The following is a 16,259-nucleotide window of genomic DNA, read 5'->3' on the forward strand; positions in this document are numbered from 1 at the left end:
GTTTACAGTAAAAGAATTATGTATATTTGTGATATTAAAAGATAAAACACATATAATACTATATATATACATATGTATGTATATGTATATATATATATATATATATAAAAATAATGCATTTCTGAGTTTCTAAACTTTTTCTGTGTCATCTACTGGTCTTTGTGTGTCGTCTGTGGCTTTTAGAAAACTCCCCCCAAAATTCCCATTCAATTTCTTATGCCGACCTGCAATATATCAAAACTGTGATGGGGAAAGTAGAGATGTGAAAGGGATACCTATACTTCCAACAAATGCCCCCAAACCATAGTCACTTCAAAGCTGAGAGACACAATAATTGTGAGGTTTGCAGACTACAAAGGGCCTTGGATAGAGAGCTGATAATACTTACTGTTGCCCAAGTTGGGACAAGATCACATTTGTTAAGAACAAAAATGAGATGTTTCCAGGGTTTTTCCTTTTTGAGGTAAGTCTCAATGTGAGGAGAGCGTGTGCCCATTGGGTCTCTGGCATCAAGTACTTGTACCACAACATCTGACGAGTCAATCACCTGAAAATCCAGAGGGGCAAAAATGGCTATCCACAGAATAATAGAAAAATTCAGGAAAAAGTGACATTTTTTGCACCCACAAGTAAAACCTCACTACCTCTGTGAGGAGGATGGATGGATAATAAGCAGACATATAATTGCCACCTAGTCTCATGGCCAAATTGAGTTTTTATCTTTTATAGTCTATTAAATAGCTCTCTCAGGATTAATGGAAATGAATTAATCTGATGCAAACTGAATAGGGAAAGCAGTATGTACAATGACTACAACAATATAAATGGAAAATATGGCAACACAAAACTGAATACTTCCTTTGAAAACTATGGAATCCTTCATGTAATATCAAACTGAATATGCTGGTTAGTTTTGATGAGCTGTATTGTTTTTTACTTTTTTATTCTTCACTACAATATATGGCTCTTTGGGGAAGGGTGGGAGGAGAGAAATAAAGGTGATGTAAAAACAAAAGAGAATTTTAAAAAACTAAATTGATTAATCTATCTGTAACTAATCTTGCTGTATGGCTCTAGTGCATTAACAAACAGTCCCTTCTCTTAATTTCTTAAAATGACTCATAACAAATAATACATTGAGCCTGAAGACAATATAAAAGTTCTTAAAACCCCAACTATGAGAAATTATGGGAGCCAATGTTATTACAAAACTGTTTTACATATATATATATATATATATATATATATATATATATACTCTCAGAAAACACATTGAGTCTGTTTGACCATGCCAAAACATGTCTACCTGTGACCATACCTGTATATACACATATAAATCTCCAGACATATACAAATGTGCATGCATATATATCTATATAAATCTTTATCCATATCTATCTATCTATCTATCTATCTATCTATCTATCTGTCTGTCTGTCTGTCTGTCTGTCTGTCTGTCTGTCTGTCTATCTAGAAAAAACCCATCATTTTCTGGGTAAGAAACAAATCTAAAAAGAAGTAGTATTGGAATTAGGGTACCTGACTTCAAATCCCACTACTGGGCAGATGTAAGTCATTTTATTTGTCTAATCTTCGGTTATTTATTTGTAATAAAGGAACTGAACTAGAAGATCTCTAAAATCTCTTCCAGTTCTAACAAGATTAGATAAACATGATCAGATAAATCTAAATAGCAGTATCACTTCAGCAGATATGCCAATTAAGTTGTGACCAGAGAATATCTCCAATTCTCCTAAGCAATTTAGTAGTTTAAAAGTAACATAACACCAAAAAGAGAAGAAAGAGCTACATTTGCCTAGAATAATTAATATCTCTTTCACTTATTTGGTTGCATTCAAACTCACATGGGGGTAGGAGGAATAGTATGGGAGGGGTATGTTCCCCTTGGAGGGGTATGTTCCTTCATTGAATTAAAATCACCTTTCTCAAAGAAGATCTGGTATGTCAAAGAAACTCAGCATTTAAGGGAGCTTTGAGATTAATGTCTTACCTTATAGAGCTCTCCCCAGATTCGTTTGGACTGTCCTTTTTTATATATCTCCTCTTGTGCTTCACTCCTAAATAAGAAAGGACATAGCTAAGTTAACTGAAATGGCAGAGTGCTTTCAAATGAATAAAAATGTTTAGGACATGCAACTCCATACCAGAGGTTAAAGTGATTAAAACCATTGATTTAGTGTTCATCAATCAGTGATGATGATGGACTGAATGCAAAGAGGACCAGGAAAGTGATATGGAATTGGCAAGATCTGAATTTAGGTCTTTACCACATCTTTCTAATAATTATTAATACTATCACATTATACTTATAAAGCATAATACAGCTTATAGGGATCATTATCTTATCTGAGCTTCATAATAAAGAAAGTGGATTCACTGGGGCAGTTATCAGATACTTTTGTGGATACTCCCTATAATAGATTAATCCATCCATCTACGCTTTCTTATCCTGTGTAATTCTCTCCATGTCCTTCTGTATGCACCCCACAGCATACTGGGTGTGCCTTCCTCTAAAATATTTGACATTGTATCCATACCAAAGGAATACATAAGCTGTCTATGAAGGAGTGAGGAAAGTAAGTACTTACTTTGTGCAAAGCACTATGTTAAATGCTAAGAATAATAGAAAAATAAAACAATCCCCACTCTCAAAGAGTTCATATTCTAAAGGGGGAATGGAATATGGAAGATTTCAGCTCAGAGTCAGATGGAAAGATCCTATGGTCCTTAGGTCAAAGTGGCAAAGCACATAATAAGGCATCAGCTTTAATGCCATTTCTACTCATAAAATTCTACCAGTTTCTCATGTTGAACCACTTGATAATGCCAAGTATTTTGGTGGCAAGAACACTCTTTTTTGGGTCTTTCATAGCTATAGCTATAGCATCCTTAGAAGCAGTTGCTAGGCCACACCTCCAAGGATTGTTGCCCAGAATGAGGGCAAGGACAGAAGCAGAATGAGTACCCTGGGGATGCTATCACTCTACGGCTTACCAGACCATGGGTGAAAGTCAGCATCTGGTGTTGGAAGTAGTAAAAGGGTCAGTCCCTGCTCTATAATGAGAAGCACAACAACCTAGTGAGGTATGATTAAAGTATGAGAACTGAAAGATACCCTAGAGGTTATTTGACCTACCTTCTGTATTGTACAGTGAATTATAGAAAATGGGGCCTGAGAAAATAAGGTACTTGTATATACCAATATGAGTAAGAAGTAGAGTTGGGATTCAAACCCAGATGCTCTAACTCTAAACATAGTGTTCTTTCCACTACACTAAGATGCCTCTCTAAGATTATTTCCATTTTATAGGTGGGAAAACTATATATGCTGTTTGCTAGGGAGCTACAGATTCCAAGTCCAGCACTCTTTGTACTACAAACTTTTAAAAAATGCAGATGTTTAAGATAATAAGTAGTGACTTTGCATTGAAAAAACAAATTAGATTTTTCAAAGAGGCATTGCCCTATCTTCCAGAACTCATTAGATCTTATTTTTAATTTCTTTATCCAGTGTCTTACCTCTCACCAGTGTCTTCTGTTACTAGGTCACGATCTTTCTTTTGGTCATAAGTCTCAGTTGAGGCTTCTGCATTTTCTATCAGAGTCTGTATGTCACTCACAAATAGAGTAGGTTTCTTTCTCTGTGATTTTGGGCCAAATGTTGTTTCAAAAGTTTCAGTGTCAAGAATATGCACTTTGGAATGCTAAAGACAAAGAAATCGTATAGTAAAAATTGAGAGTAGAAGGGAAGAGCAAAAAAATTGCAATCTACTTCAAAAAGGCTTTCTGTATTCATTTACAAGAGTGCAGCTTTAATGTGATTTAAAATCAGAAATGTCTAATTAAGCAGAATGGGCACTTGTTGAAGTTCACTAAGTTTCGTTGGAGAAATACCAAAGTAACACAAATAATCAAAACAAATATGAATAGTTTTGTAAGGCCAGCCAAAAATTCTGCTTTATTTCACTTATCATAAACTTTAGTCAAATGTAATTAAAGCTACAATGATGAAAATTAACTTATCTTTCTGATCACTTTTTTTTGGTTTTAAAAAACAAGTGCATAAAACTCGCCAAATTCACAGATTTTGTCAAGGACAATCATACTCAAATTTGTGTTTTTTTTTAAACCAACTGTAAATGCCAACTTTTTCTTGGAAGTTCATTTCTTTCATGGCTAAAAGGAATTGCTTGTTTTGTAAGATGCATTTTAGTTTCAGATAACATTTTCCCTAATTTAGGTAACATTTTTATTAAATACACATGGAAAGTTTTTCAGATGAAAAACATCTAGCAAAAGTCCAAAATAATAGTTTAGATGTGATAAAAGGAACCTGATACTAACTAAAACTTGATGTGTCTGTAAAGGGGTTACAGGCATAGGAATCTTTGAAGCAGGATGAAAGTGACTGTTTTGGTTGGGGTCTATCACGTAACAGGATGTTAGCAGCAGGGAGCACACATCCTTACAAACTCTTCTGCCCATCATTTCAAGTTTTTTATAAACACCAAATAATGAATGCTGCTAAAGGCACCTTTTGTCTTTTTAGCTCTATAACTGCGATTATTTAGAAATTTAAGTATTAGAACATTTTCATAGGCAGCAAGCTTCCTGAGACACAGACTCTTACTTCCTTCTTTGTAACTCCCAAACCTAGCATGGTTTCTCATATAGTTCTTGCTTTAAGTAAATTCACATTGTGCAAATCTGACTTAACATGAATTATTCCAAAAGAAATTCACATTCAACCCCCTCCCCATGTTAACTTTACTACATAGTTCTGTGTTTTCTCTCTGCTCCTGTCTTCCCTACCCCCCCCCCAAAAAAAACCACCCTTCTTCTTGGGACCTCCAGTGCCAAGAGAGGAGCTCTTTGACCCTCTCCACTCACCCACCCTTGTGTCTGTCTTTTGTTTGCCTAAGCTCAGGTACTGTATGTGTCTATCCTCCCAGCCATTGAATGTTGCCCATTTTCTTCAGTCTCTATCCTAGTCCAACACTCCTCAGCACCTCCTGTGCTTCCTCAGTTCCAAGACAGGTCCCAACATGTTCCTGTTCTTGCTTTCATTTCTCTGTCCCCAGCCACCTTCTTTTTCCCCTTCCCTACATCCTCAGGCAAATTCACCTTTCATAAAAATTGCTTTAGGCAGAGGTGTATGAAATGTTCCACTTATGTAAAGCAAGATCTGTATATGGTTGGTAATGTTTGTTGTAAATGCTGAATTGAAGATCTGTTTGGGGTTTTTTAAGAAGAAAAATAAGAAAATGCTGTTTATTAGGGTAGAATAAGATCCTCTAGGTCTCCCATGGCCTAGAATCTATCCTCAATCTCTTCACTCCTTTCATTGTTCCATATTCAAGTGGATCATTTCTAACTACATCATATGTCTTGAATCCATCCCCTCCTCTAAAATTACTCACTAGTCTACCACTCTTGATTGGGTCTTCATCACCTCTTGCCTAGGCTATTGCAATAATCTTCTGTTTGGTTTCCCTACCTTGTATCTTTCCCATCTAATCCAGCTTCCACACAGCTGCCCAAGTGATGTTCCTAATACACAAGACTAGTCATGTCACCCTACTAGGATGAAGTAGTGTACAAAATGCGCTAACCATCAGTTGTACTAATGACACTAAATATTCTCTTTACCAAAATATATAGGCCAAATATTTTAGTAGCACAGACCATCTGGAACAGGTAACAATTCAATCAATTCCACAAGCAGTTATTAAATGCCTGCTATGTGCCTGGTACTTGATTAAGGGTGGAGGACATAAAGACAAAAACAAAGCAGCCTATTCTTCAAGGAATTTCCATTCTGCTAGGGTGAATAACACATATACAATTAAATGCAACATACACACATTTTAGCACTGTGGGGGAGGGAATGTGTTAGCACTTGAGGTAAGCTTTAAACAGAATTAGAGAATCCAAGAGGCAGAGACAAAGAGAAACATGGACAGGGACAGACTGCGCAGAAACTCATATTATAGAAAGTCACAAGGAAGCTAGACCCTAAGAGTATGTTTTGGGGAGTGATGTGAAATGACAAGTCCAGAAAGAGGTTGAAGCCAGGCTGTGAGGGCCTTTCAAATAGCTAACAAAGGACTTTATCATTCATCCTAAAGGCATTCAAGAACCGGTGAAGCCTCCTAAGCATGGGAAGGGTGATACAACTAGACTTGTGCTTTAAGAGCCTCACTTGGCCAGTTGTGTGGAAGATGGAGAGGATGAGAAGGTACTGCAATAACCCAGGCAAGAGGGGATGAATTCCAAACAACGGTAGTGGACCAATGAATCTTAACTGAGAGTTTTCAAATGCAAGAGATGATGGATAGGCAGAATTGACCAACTTGGCATATATGTAGCAATGAGGGGAGTGAAGAGGTCTCAGGCTCCTAGGTTGTGAACCCAAATGACTACAAAGAGAGTGGTACCCTTGATAAAAATAGCAAAATGAGAAAAAAGGGATACATTTTGGGTAAAAGAAATATTTTAGATAAGCTAAGTTTGAGATGTTTATGGGCCATCCAGGCTGATAATGTCCAGAAAACAGTTCATTATTTGGGACTGGAACTCAGGGGATTAGTTAGATTAGGAATTAATTTGAATAGAGATGATAAATGAACCCATGGGCACTGATGAAAGAGTGATAGGAAAGAAGAGTCCTGAGATACACCCATAGTAAGAAAAAGGAGGACTCTTCAGACAGGTGGCAGGAAAAATCAGGGAAAGAGCAAAGCTATGAAAACCCAAGGAAGAAAGAGTAACTTCTCAAGAGAAAGGAACAGTAAACATCAAAAGCTATGAAAAGTAAAAAGGATTGAGAAAAAGCTATTCACCTATAATAAAACCTCTTTGTTCCTTCCCTATAAGGTAGATTCCATCTAATTTTAAATGGATACCTTTAGGATACCAGAAAATAGAACAATTTGTACATGGCTCATGAATTTACACTGGTATGTTTCTCTGAAGGAAGTCATTTCATTAACTGACTGCTCTGAAGAAATAACAATGCCTTGACTCTTATTTTGTTTAAAAAGAAACTTTTCATATCATCTTTCACTATATATCTTTCATGAGATTTCTATTGTATGTGTAATATGCATCTTCTGTCAAGATATGAACAATATGGAAATGTGTGTTATGTGAAAATATGACTATAATATATTATCAGACTATTTACTACTGCCTCCAGGGGTTGAGGTGGGAGTAGGGAAAAAAATCTAGATTTTAAAATGTCAAAACACAATTGTCAAAATTGTTTTTACACAAAACTGGAAAAATAAAAAAATAAAAACATTTTTAAAAAGATTTTTTCTTTAACTCTTGTGTCTTTCCCATAGTGGAAGTGAAACTGCAGGTACTAACTATATTTCTAGGAACTATTCAAAGCAAGTACAAATGTGAAAACAGTCCATTTCTCTGGTTCAGAGATGCATCAGTTACACCTAAGTGCCAGCTTAGGCATCCACATGCTCCATTTGGGTAATTATTAACTTTCCATCTAAAAGACAGAGAATTCTCATCTGAATGCTGTCCAAATCACAAATTCAAAACTTACTGAAGCTGAAAGTACTTGATCCAACTCAACACAATTTCCTCTATCAAGTTTTGTTTTGTTTTCTTTAAAAACAAACCAAAAAACAAATCCTACCCACACCAACCCTCTCTCTACTTCCCTCTGGACATTTGATGGAATTATCCTCTGAATGAAATTATTATTATTTATTATTATTATTGTAGTCTCTCGGTAACCGAGGATGACGATTGTCTTTTTTGTGCACAAAGACACTTGTGCATGAAGATTTAAGTGGAAAAGTAGATGCACAGAGACAGTCCCACTCTCTCGGCGTTGGAAGCCTGGGTCCAGTGGCACGAAAAGTCGTTACACCTGGAGACTTCCTCAGCTGCATTGGATGGCCATGTCTTTTGTGCTCCAACACGCCCTAAGCACTCCACAGTATATCAAGTCATGGATGACAAAAGGTGATAAGAAGACTGGAAATAATTCTACTACCAAATCAAACTCCCTTCTACCCTATGAGGAAAAACAAATCTGAAGGGATGAGTTTATCAGACCTAATTCATTTCCATATAAAGTGCAGATCATATTCTTACATGAGGCTGGATTCGGTCATGGAGGAGAGACATTGGCAATTTGCTTTGCTTCATGACAACTTGGTATGGATCCTTCATAACTTTTTCCATTTCTTCTTGGAATTTTTGTAGTGAGGACTGCTTAATCACACGTGTATTTCCTGTTTTATAAATGAAGGATGGTTCAATTTAATATGATAATATTACATTATAAATGGGGGATTCTGAACTTCCACTCCTTAAATACCTGCCTTTCAATAAACTAAGTGACTCTATATGGAACACCTATTGGAATGAAGAATGCTAGAACAAGAAGAAATGTGCCCAGCTACTTCATTCATTCATTTATAATAAAACCCTTACCTTCAGTCTTAGAAGCAATACTATGCATTGGTTCCAAGGCAGAAGAGTAGTAAGAGCCAGACATTTGAAGTTAAAATGTCTTGTCTAGGGTCACACAGTTAGAAAGTGTCTGAGGCCACATTTGAACTCAGGAACTCCCATCTCTAGAACTGGCTTTCTATTTACTGAGCTACTTGGCTGCCCCTATCCATGTACTATTACTTTTAACCATAAGAAAATAAAAGTTAAAAAGAAAAAGACTTTTTTCCACTCAGCCTTTAACAAAAGTTCACCCATTATTCAGAGAATTAATGGGTTTTAGTTTCTTGATCTTAGTATTTCATTAGATCTGCGATTCCCCTCCTTGTGGATGCTTCCTCTGACTGGGCTTACAATGTTATAGTTGAAAGAATTGAATTCTGTGGCCAAAAACATTCATTACCTAGTAACCTACCTTCTAGTGGGGCTTTTCTTAACTAGGCTAATTCTAGAGCAATAGACTTTCATTAACTAGGCTCATACAAAGCTTTCCAGCTTAGTAAGTCCTGCCAGAACTTGGATTCTGTTGGCACAGCATTCAAGAACCTACAATCCTCTCCACACTATGATGAGGCATCAGAGGAAGACATCCGTAGGGATGAAACTAGAAAATAAACATTCTTCTGAATGGAGTTGGGGTTGACAAATTTCCTTTCAGATAAATTTGGCAAGGGAACTGGCACTCAATCAGAAGCAAGTCAACAAGCATGAAACAAATAGAGGTTCAGTACAAAGTCACGTTTACTATCCCCAAGTATGGGAAGACTTGGAAGAATTACTAAGTACTGTTACAGGATGTTTTAAATCAATATGTTCATGCCAGGGAACAAAGTAAAACAAACATTAAACTTCCTTTGGACAGATATCATATAATTCTTAAATTTTGAGGAATCAGTGCAATTAAATCATGTTCTGCAATATAAAAGTATGACGAGAGAACTCAGGTCTCAGAAAAGAATTTTCTACAGTCAGCCATCATACAGAGTGCTAGTAGGCACCCTATTACAAGAGATCAAGATTCTTCTAAAGATGAACTCCAAGATTCTTGGCCTTCAAGTAAAGTAAGCAGATTAGCAGGGACAATTTGCTCTGATTCACCTAGGAGGAAGTCTAGTTATGTTAGTATTATTCTGTATGATCAATGACAGTTTAAAAGACACTACCATTAGACAGAGGGTAGTTTCAAGATAGAATTTGTATGAAGTTTTGGAACTCAAGACTGGGCTATCCTTTCACTGAAAGTCATAAACAAGTGTTATTGCTAATACTGTCTGTATTATACTGTATATAGCCAATCAAAAAAAAAAAAGATGCTTCAAAGGAACTTTAAACTAAATATTTTTTTTTTACTAACACGGTTGAAGTGTATTTGTCAAAGTGATGCTGTACCAAGAGACCTACATCAACAATAACCTCTTTAGTCAACCAAAAACCAGAAAGGTTTTAAAAGTTTCTCAGGTCATTAAAGATGTGTTTCTAGAAGACTGAAGCAATTAACGACAATCATATATTGAAATATTGTAGATGAAATACTACCATCATACCTCATAATCATATTACTGACTTGCCTAATATGGGTGCCTGAATAGTGTTACTTACTAAACATTTACTGTTATCAGAGAACTTGAATATTTTATTGTATCTAGCACTGAATGCATTATTCATAAAATAAATTATAAAGTAGGTGGAGAACACAAATACTCACCAAACCATTTAATATTGGGTTCCACTCTTGCCACTGTGCCAGAAGCCACTGATGACTGATACTGCAGAGGTCTAATCACCTTTCCACGACGGTTTCTAGATTGAAGAAATACATTTTAGTTGGTGATAAAAAGTCAAATGGTAATGAAAAAGTATGGATCATTGATGACTCTAGAATCTTTGATTTTGAAAGCTAAATGAATAATGGAGATTTCAATCACTTAAAAGTGTCCCATTTAGCTAAATCAGATGGCCAAAAAGCAATCTATTTACACAGTCATTTGTGAATTTCTCTTAGATGAGTAGTCAACAATGCTGATTTATAATCTGTGTACTTGGAGGGGAAGACAGGAAAAAAACACATTCTTGAATATTTTTGGTACAGGCTGGGCTGGTTTAAATGAATTAAGCAGTGGCTGACTTATGCTAAAACTCAAAATTATAAACCAAATTGCAAAATGAGTGACTAAGGCAGACTGATTTAATCAAAATGTTGGTTATAATGCATTTTTTAAGAATGGACAGAGAATCTAATTACCAAACAAATTAGGATCAGCTTGTAAAATGCCACCCTCAGCAAGTCACTATAGTAAAGGCTGTCTCAACAGAATCACAGCCACTATTTTCCAAGTGTCAGAATTTTTTCAATCTAAAATTTGACATTTAAAGGGTAGAAAAGAGGACAGGCTTTTGGCTGTTCTAAAACAATACTTTTTTCTTTTAAAGAAAATCAATTTTCAATCTAGCAGTTACCAAACTCTTACCTATCAGACCATGAGCAAAAATATTTATTGCCTTTCAATTTATACTGGAAAGGTTTCAAAGTAATTCTTTTTATTTTTATTTTAAACCCTTACCTTCTATCTTAGAATCAATACTGAGTATTGGTTCCAAGGCAGAAGAGTGGTAAGGGCTAGGCAATGGGGGTTAAGTGATTTGCCCAGGGTCCCACAGCTGTGGAAGTATCTGAGGTCAGATCTGAACCTAGGACCTCCCATCTCTAGGCTTGGTTCTCAATCCACTGAGCTACCCAGCTGCCCCCTTCAAAGTAATTGTTGAAAATCTAGAGATTTTATTCATGTCAAAAGATAGTTTACTTAAAGTACTAAGGTTTGTTAGGGATATGATATATAGCAGCATCCAGAGCTCACCTTCGTTCCTTTTGCCGATACATATTAAGGCGCCTAATTGTTGCACGGTCCCGCATGTTTTGCCCTCCAGCTCCTTTTACTCGATCTAAGGTATAAAAAAATTAGATGGCATACTGTCCAACTAATAAGTCACTTCTTTACCCCACTGACAATCAGCTAAGTCAGCTGAACATGTTTGTAAAACAGCAGCTTTGTCCCCTCAAAAGTTTCTTTCCATTTATCCTAATAATATGGAATTGTGATCATTATTTAAAGTCACATGAAATGAATCAACTTCTGCTTCAAACCTTGATTTGCTGTCATTTATGCCCTCAAAATATGTACTGATAAGCAAGGTAAATACTAGCCTGGTAATCATTTCTGCAGCTCTTTAACAGTAGAATGACCAAGCATATCAAATGATTAAAAAAAAACAAACATTATTATTTTCCTTTGAAATAAAAATTTTCTACCTACAATCTTGAGTTTCTTTGCATCATGCATCATGCATCTATACATAAAAATTACACTGCATTAATTTATATCTCTTCAAGGTTTTCTTAAATTCCATTTCTTTTTTTAAGCCCTTCCAATCTTGAAATCAATACTGGTTTTAGTTCCAAAGCAGAAGAGTGGTAAAGGCTAGGCAATGAAGGTTAATTGACTTGCCCAGGGTCACACAGCTAGGAAGTGTCTGAGTCTACATTTGAACCCAGGACCTCCTGTCTTTGGGGCCTGCCTCTCAATCCACTGAGTTACCTAGCTGCCCCCTTATATTCCATTTCTTTTAGTTAAATCATCTTGTTATTCTGAAATAGACCTAGACCTAAAGAAACTCTAAAAATTCTTCCAGCTCTGATATTGCAAAACTATCTAAATAAACTGAATTATGCATTAGCATTTGAGGAAAATCTCCAAAGAACATTGAACTGGAAAGTTAGGAAACCTGCCAGTTGTAATTGCTCTGCTATATCATTTATTCTTTGTTTGCCTCAGTTTCCTCAACTATAAAATGAACATAACAATAGCACGTACGGGGGCAGGGGTTGTGAGAATCAAATGAGATACTTGTCGCATTTAGCATGGTGCCTGGCACATAGCAGACACTGTAGAAATGCTTATTTCCTTCCCTTCCCCCTTCTCCTTATTAATGAGTTATGTGAACTCATGCAAATCAGTTCTCTTAAATCATGAACTTTTAACTTGAGATCTACCCATCAACTGCTAGATATCAGAGGGGTTTATGGACTTAGATAAGAAATAAAATTACATCTTTATTTTCATTAAATTCTACCTCTCTTTCATGACTTTGGTCTCAACTCAGGCTGAATTATTCACTCACACTTGGTGAAAACTCCCCAAAGTGCTTTAATATAATCAAGGGAGTTAATCTGCCTTTAAATACTTTAATGTAATATTTATTTCTAGTTTAATTTTTATTTAAACATCTTTAGTGTACTATTTTCTGCCTGGTCATCTTAACATATTACTTCCTCAACACAACTAAGAGTCAGGTGTTTCCAGAGTCCTAAGAAATTGTTAGTATTATAAAGTAATAAAACACTTTGAATAAATGGATCATCAAATATCACCTTGTTCATTCCTTTACCTTCAGGTAGTATTGAAAAAGAAAACATCTACTCTATAAAATCTCCAGGAAAAAAAGTTTACTATCTCTCTTAGTTTTTCTTATCTCTTTTAGTCTCAAAGACTTTTCAAGTATACAAATGTTTTTTAATAGTCACTAAACTTTACTTTTTAAAAATTTCAAGCATTTACTTTTTTTCTCTCCCTGTGCAGAAAAAAGGAAAAAAAAACCAATAAATAGTCAAAGCAAGTTCTCAAAATGGTCATAACCAAAAGTGTATGTCTTATTCTGAATATTTGTTCATCGCCTATCTGTCAAGAAGTCAATAGTATTCTACATTCCTAATCAATCATTTTGTTGATTAGAGTTCTTAAATCTTTCCAAAATTTTCACTTTTATAATACTGATGTTATAGAATAAGTGTTCTAATGGTTCTGCTCATTTCACTCCACATCAGTCCATAGAATCATACCAATTTTCACTGAAACCACCTCTTTCCTCATTTCTTATAGCACACTTCCATTTGTATGTTGTTATTTGTTCAACCATACTCCTTATAATGGCTGCCTCTTAGTTTCTAGTTCTTTGACACCACAAAAATTACAGCTATAAATATTTTTATCCAAATAGGATCTTTTCCTTTTTTTTTTTATCTCTTGGGAATATAGGTCAAGCAGTGGTATTGCTAGGTCAAAAGGTATGTAGTTTAGAAATTTTTAAGATACAGTTCAAAATTATATAGCTTTTCTTAAAGTCAACATTTCCAAAAGATAGAGGCATATTTTAGATCTAAAAATGCACAAGACTATCACAATACTTAACAATTATAAAATGTCTATGCTACTTTCCACATCCAGGTCAGAGTTGTCTGTCTCATCTATAAAAATGAGGTAGTTGGATTTAGATGTTTTCTTAATTCCTTTCCAGTGCTCTCAAGATTTTATGACTTGAAATGAAGTTGCACTTATAGATGAACTCTTTCAAAGAGGCTTCCATGTTGCAACTACAATTTTTACCATCTTCAGAGTACATTTGAAATGACAAGTGAAAACCGCTAAGTTTACTACAACAGTAAACAGCATAATCTCTTTAAGTGATCCATGTCTCTGTAACTGCTGAATTGGGTTTTTTCATTTGTTTTTGTTTTTAAGGGTATTAAAAAAGGAGATGATGCTAGGGACCAGATCTATTGTGTTTTTCCTACTGAGAAGCTTAAATTCAAATTAGATGCAAGCCTCTCTCACATGTAGGAGACTAAAACATCAGCATATCCTGCTTGGATATACATCTAACTTTCAGATTTGAAGTCACAAAAGTAGAGAATTTTGGAGTGGAAGGAATCTGAAGACTGTCCAGTTTAACTTTTATTTTAACAGGAATTTGTTCTGCAACCTCTCTAACAATCTGATGAGAAATACTACTTCTCAAGGTGGCCTATTTTGCTTTTGGATAGTTCTGATTGCTAGGAAGTTTCTCCTTATATTGAGCCAAAAAACCTGCCTTTGCAATTTGCACACATTGTTCTTACTTCTGTTGTCAAATCCTTTAGTTGGAAACTTAAATGACTATTTCCAATGATCTACCACCTAATACTACACAAGAAAAGTGGGGAGTTTAGTCATCATTCACAAGTCCTGCTCTTTGTATTTTCCAATTCTACTCAGCTCACAATCTGGAGATGCCCAACGTGCATTCCAGTTTCTATAGATACATTCTATGCAAATTCTAAATATATAATTTAAAAAACTGGATACTTTAAAATTCTTTAGCGTCACATGTCAGGAAGATGTTTATGTCCTATCTCTGAAATATAACTGTATAAAAGTCATTTGACCCTTTAGAGCCCCCTTCAGCAAATTACATTCTCGTTTCAATCTGCCATTAATACAACTTTAAGTAATAAATGTCAGTTACCATTACATTCACAGAACCTTAGAAACCATCAAGTCCAAGTTCTCTCATTTACCAGATGTGGAAACTGTGGATTATGGAGTACAAGTTCAGTTTTAAGGCTGAAAAGACTCTCTGAAGTTACCAAGCCCACCTTGATAACTTTTACAGGAGAGGAAATTGAGGTCCAGAGAGCGACTTGCCCAGAAGACCTCTTTCTCCCAAATCCAACGTTCCTTCCGCTGCTTCTATTCTACTCTACTCCTATGGCAAGTGACTTGTCCAAAGTCGCTCACGAATTACTGGCGCAGCCCTAGGTAGACACCCCGGAAGCCCTAGGGCCCTTCCCAAAACACAGCACTAGCCCGTTTCCCCTACCCCCTACACTGACTGGGAGCTTGGCTATCCCCTTGCTAAAGGGTCTCAGGGCTATCTCTTCCCCCCCCCCCCCATCCCCTAATCCTACCGTCCTTCAGGCTCTCTTTCCCAGAGAATTCCCAACACCTCCCCTCTGTCCCCGTACCTGGGTTTGTGCTTGAGGTGGACGGATTGATGGAGCTCCGTCCTTTGTATTTAGGCTTCACCATCCCGTCGGTAGGTAGGGGGCCGAAGCCTAGAGAAATGGGGACTCAAGGTTCAGGATTTGGGCCTAAGCCGGGGATTTTACAAGGAATTGGGTAACCACCACGACAACCCCAGCGCACCGGGAAAGACGTCACTTCCCCCACGCACGTAAGTCCCGGCCTCGCCTCTTGCCGTTCCCGAAGTTACTTCCGGCCGCCGGCCGCCAGCGCACGCGCAGACCGCTGCTTGGGTGAGGGGTGGGGGGAGTGGGGCACTCCACAACTCCTTAGCATGTGACATTTGTGATAGCCTCGTGCGGTATCTAGGTCTGGCCCAGCCCGAAGACCTGTAGAGCTTCCTCGTGGGGGGAAAACCAGCGCTTCCCTTCCCGAAATACCACTTTAATAATTTGTCTAAAATTCTCCAGTCGCTAAATCAGGCACGTTTCTGTGGATAAGCGCCTGCCCAGGCTCTCAAGGGCGTTTGCTTCTTGTTCCTCCAGACACTAGCAGGGCTGGAGGACACTTGACAAAATGCCTCTCGAATAAATGAATGAACGAATGAAAGAATAATCATTTAGGATCACCCTAGTGCAAACATCAACAACATAGAAATAGATTTTGATCAAGGGCACATTAAAAAACCAGTGGAATTGCGTGTTGGCTATGGGAGGGGGTGGGGTGGGGAAGAACAAGATTCTTGTAACCAAGGAAAAATGTTCTAAATTAACTAATTAAATAAATTTTTCAAAAAAAAAAAGAGAAGAAGAAATAATAATCGTTTAGGCAGGAAAGGACCTTAGAACCAGAACCTAGAATGTGAGAGCCTGAAGGGGCCAGATGAAGGGGCTAGAAGGGGTGGGCAGCACCGCAAGTCATAGA

At 36.7% G+C, this 16,259-nt stretch overlaps 1 protein-coding gene across 1 annotated transcript in view; it reads right to left on the reverse strand.

Annotated features, from left to right (window-relative positions):
• GNL2 (G protein nucleolar 2) overlaps positions 1–15,563 on the reverse strand; it is a 24,225-nt gene extending 8,662 nt beyond the window's left edge. Inside the window, exons 1-7 of the mRNA XM_001364607.5 lie at positions 15,338–15,563; positions 11,358–11,442; positions 10,208–10,302; positions 8,143–8,282; positions 3,541–3,725; positions 2,012–2,078; positions 389–547 (exon numbers count right to left, since the gene is read on the reverse strand). Of these exons, the coding sequence (XP_001364644.3) occupies positions 389–547; positions 2,012–2,078; positions 3,541–3,725; positions 8,143–8,282; positions 10,208–10,302; positions 11,358–11,442; positions 15,338–15,401 (795 nt within the window). The 5' untranslated portion in view covers positions 15,402–15,563. The remainder of the gene's footprint in view (positions 1–388; positions 548–2,011; positions 2,079–3,540; positions 3,726–8,142; positions 8,283–10,207; positions 10,303–11,357; positions 11,443–15,337) is intronic.
• Positions 15,564–16,259: the final 696 nt, after the last annotated feature.

The sequence above is a fragment of the Monodelphis domestica genome, chromosome 4 (genome assembly GCF_027887165.1).
Source record: "Monodelphis domestica isolate mMonDom1 chromosome 4, mMonDom1.pri, whole genome shotgun sequence".
Classification (NCBI taxonomy): Eukaryota; Metazoa; Chordata; class Mammalia; order Didelphimorphia; family Didelphidae; genus Monodelphis; species Monodelphis domestica.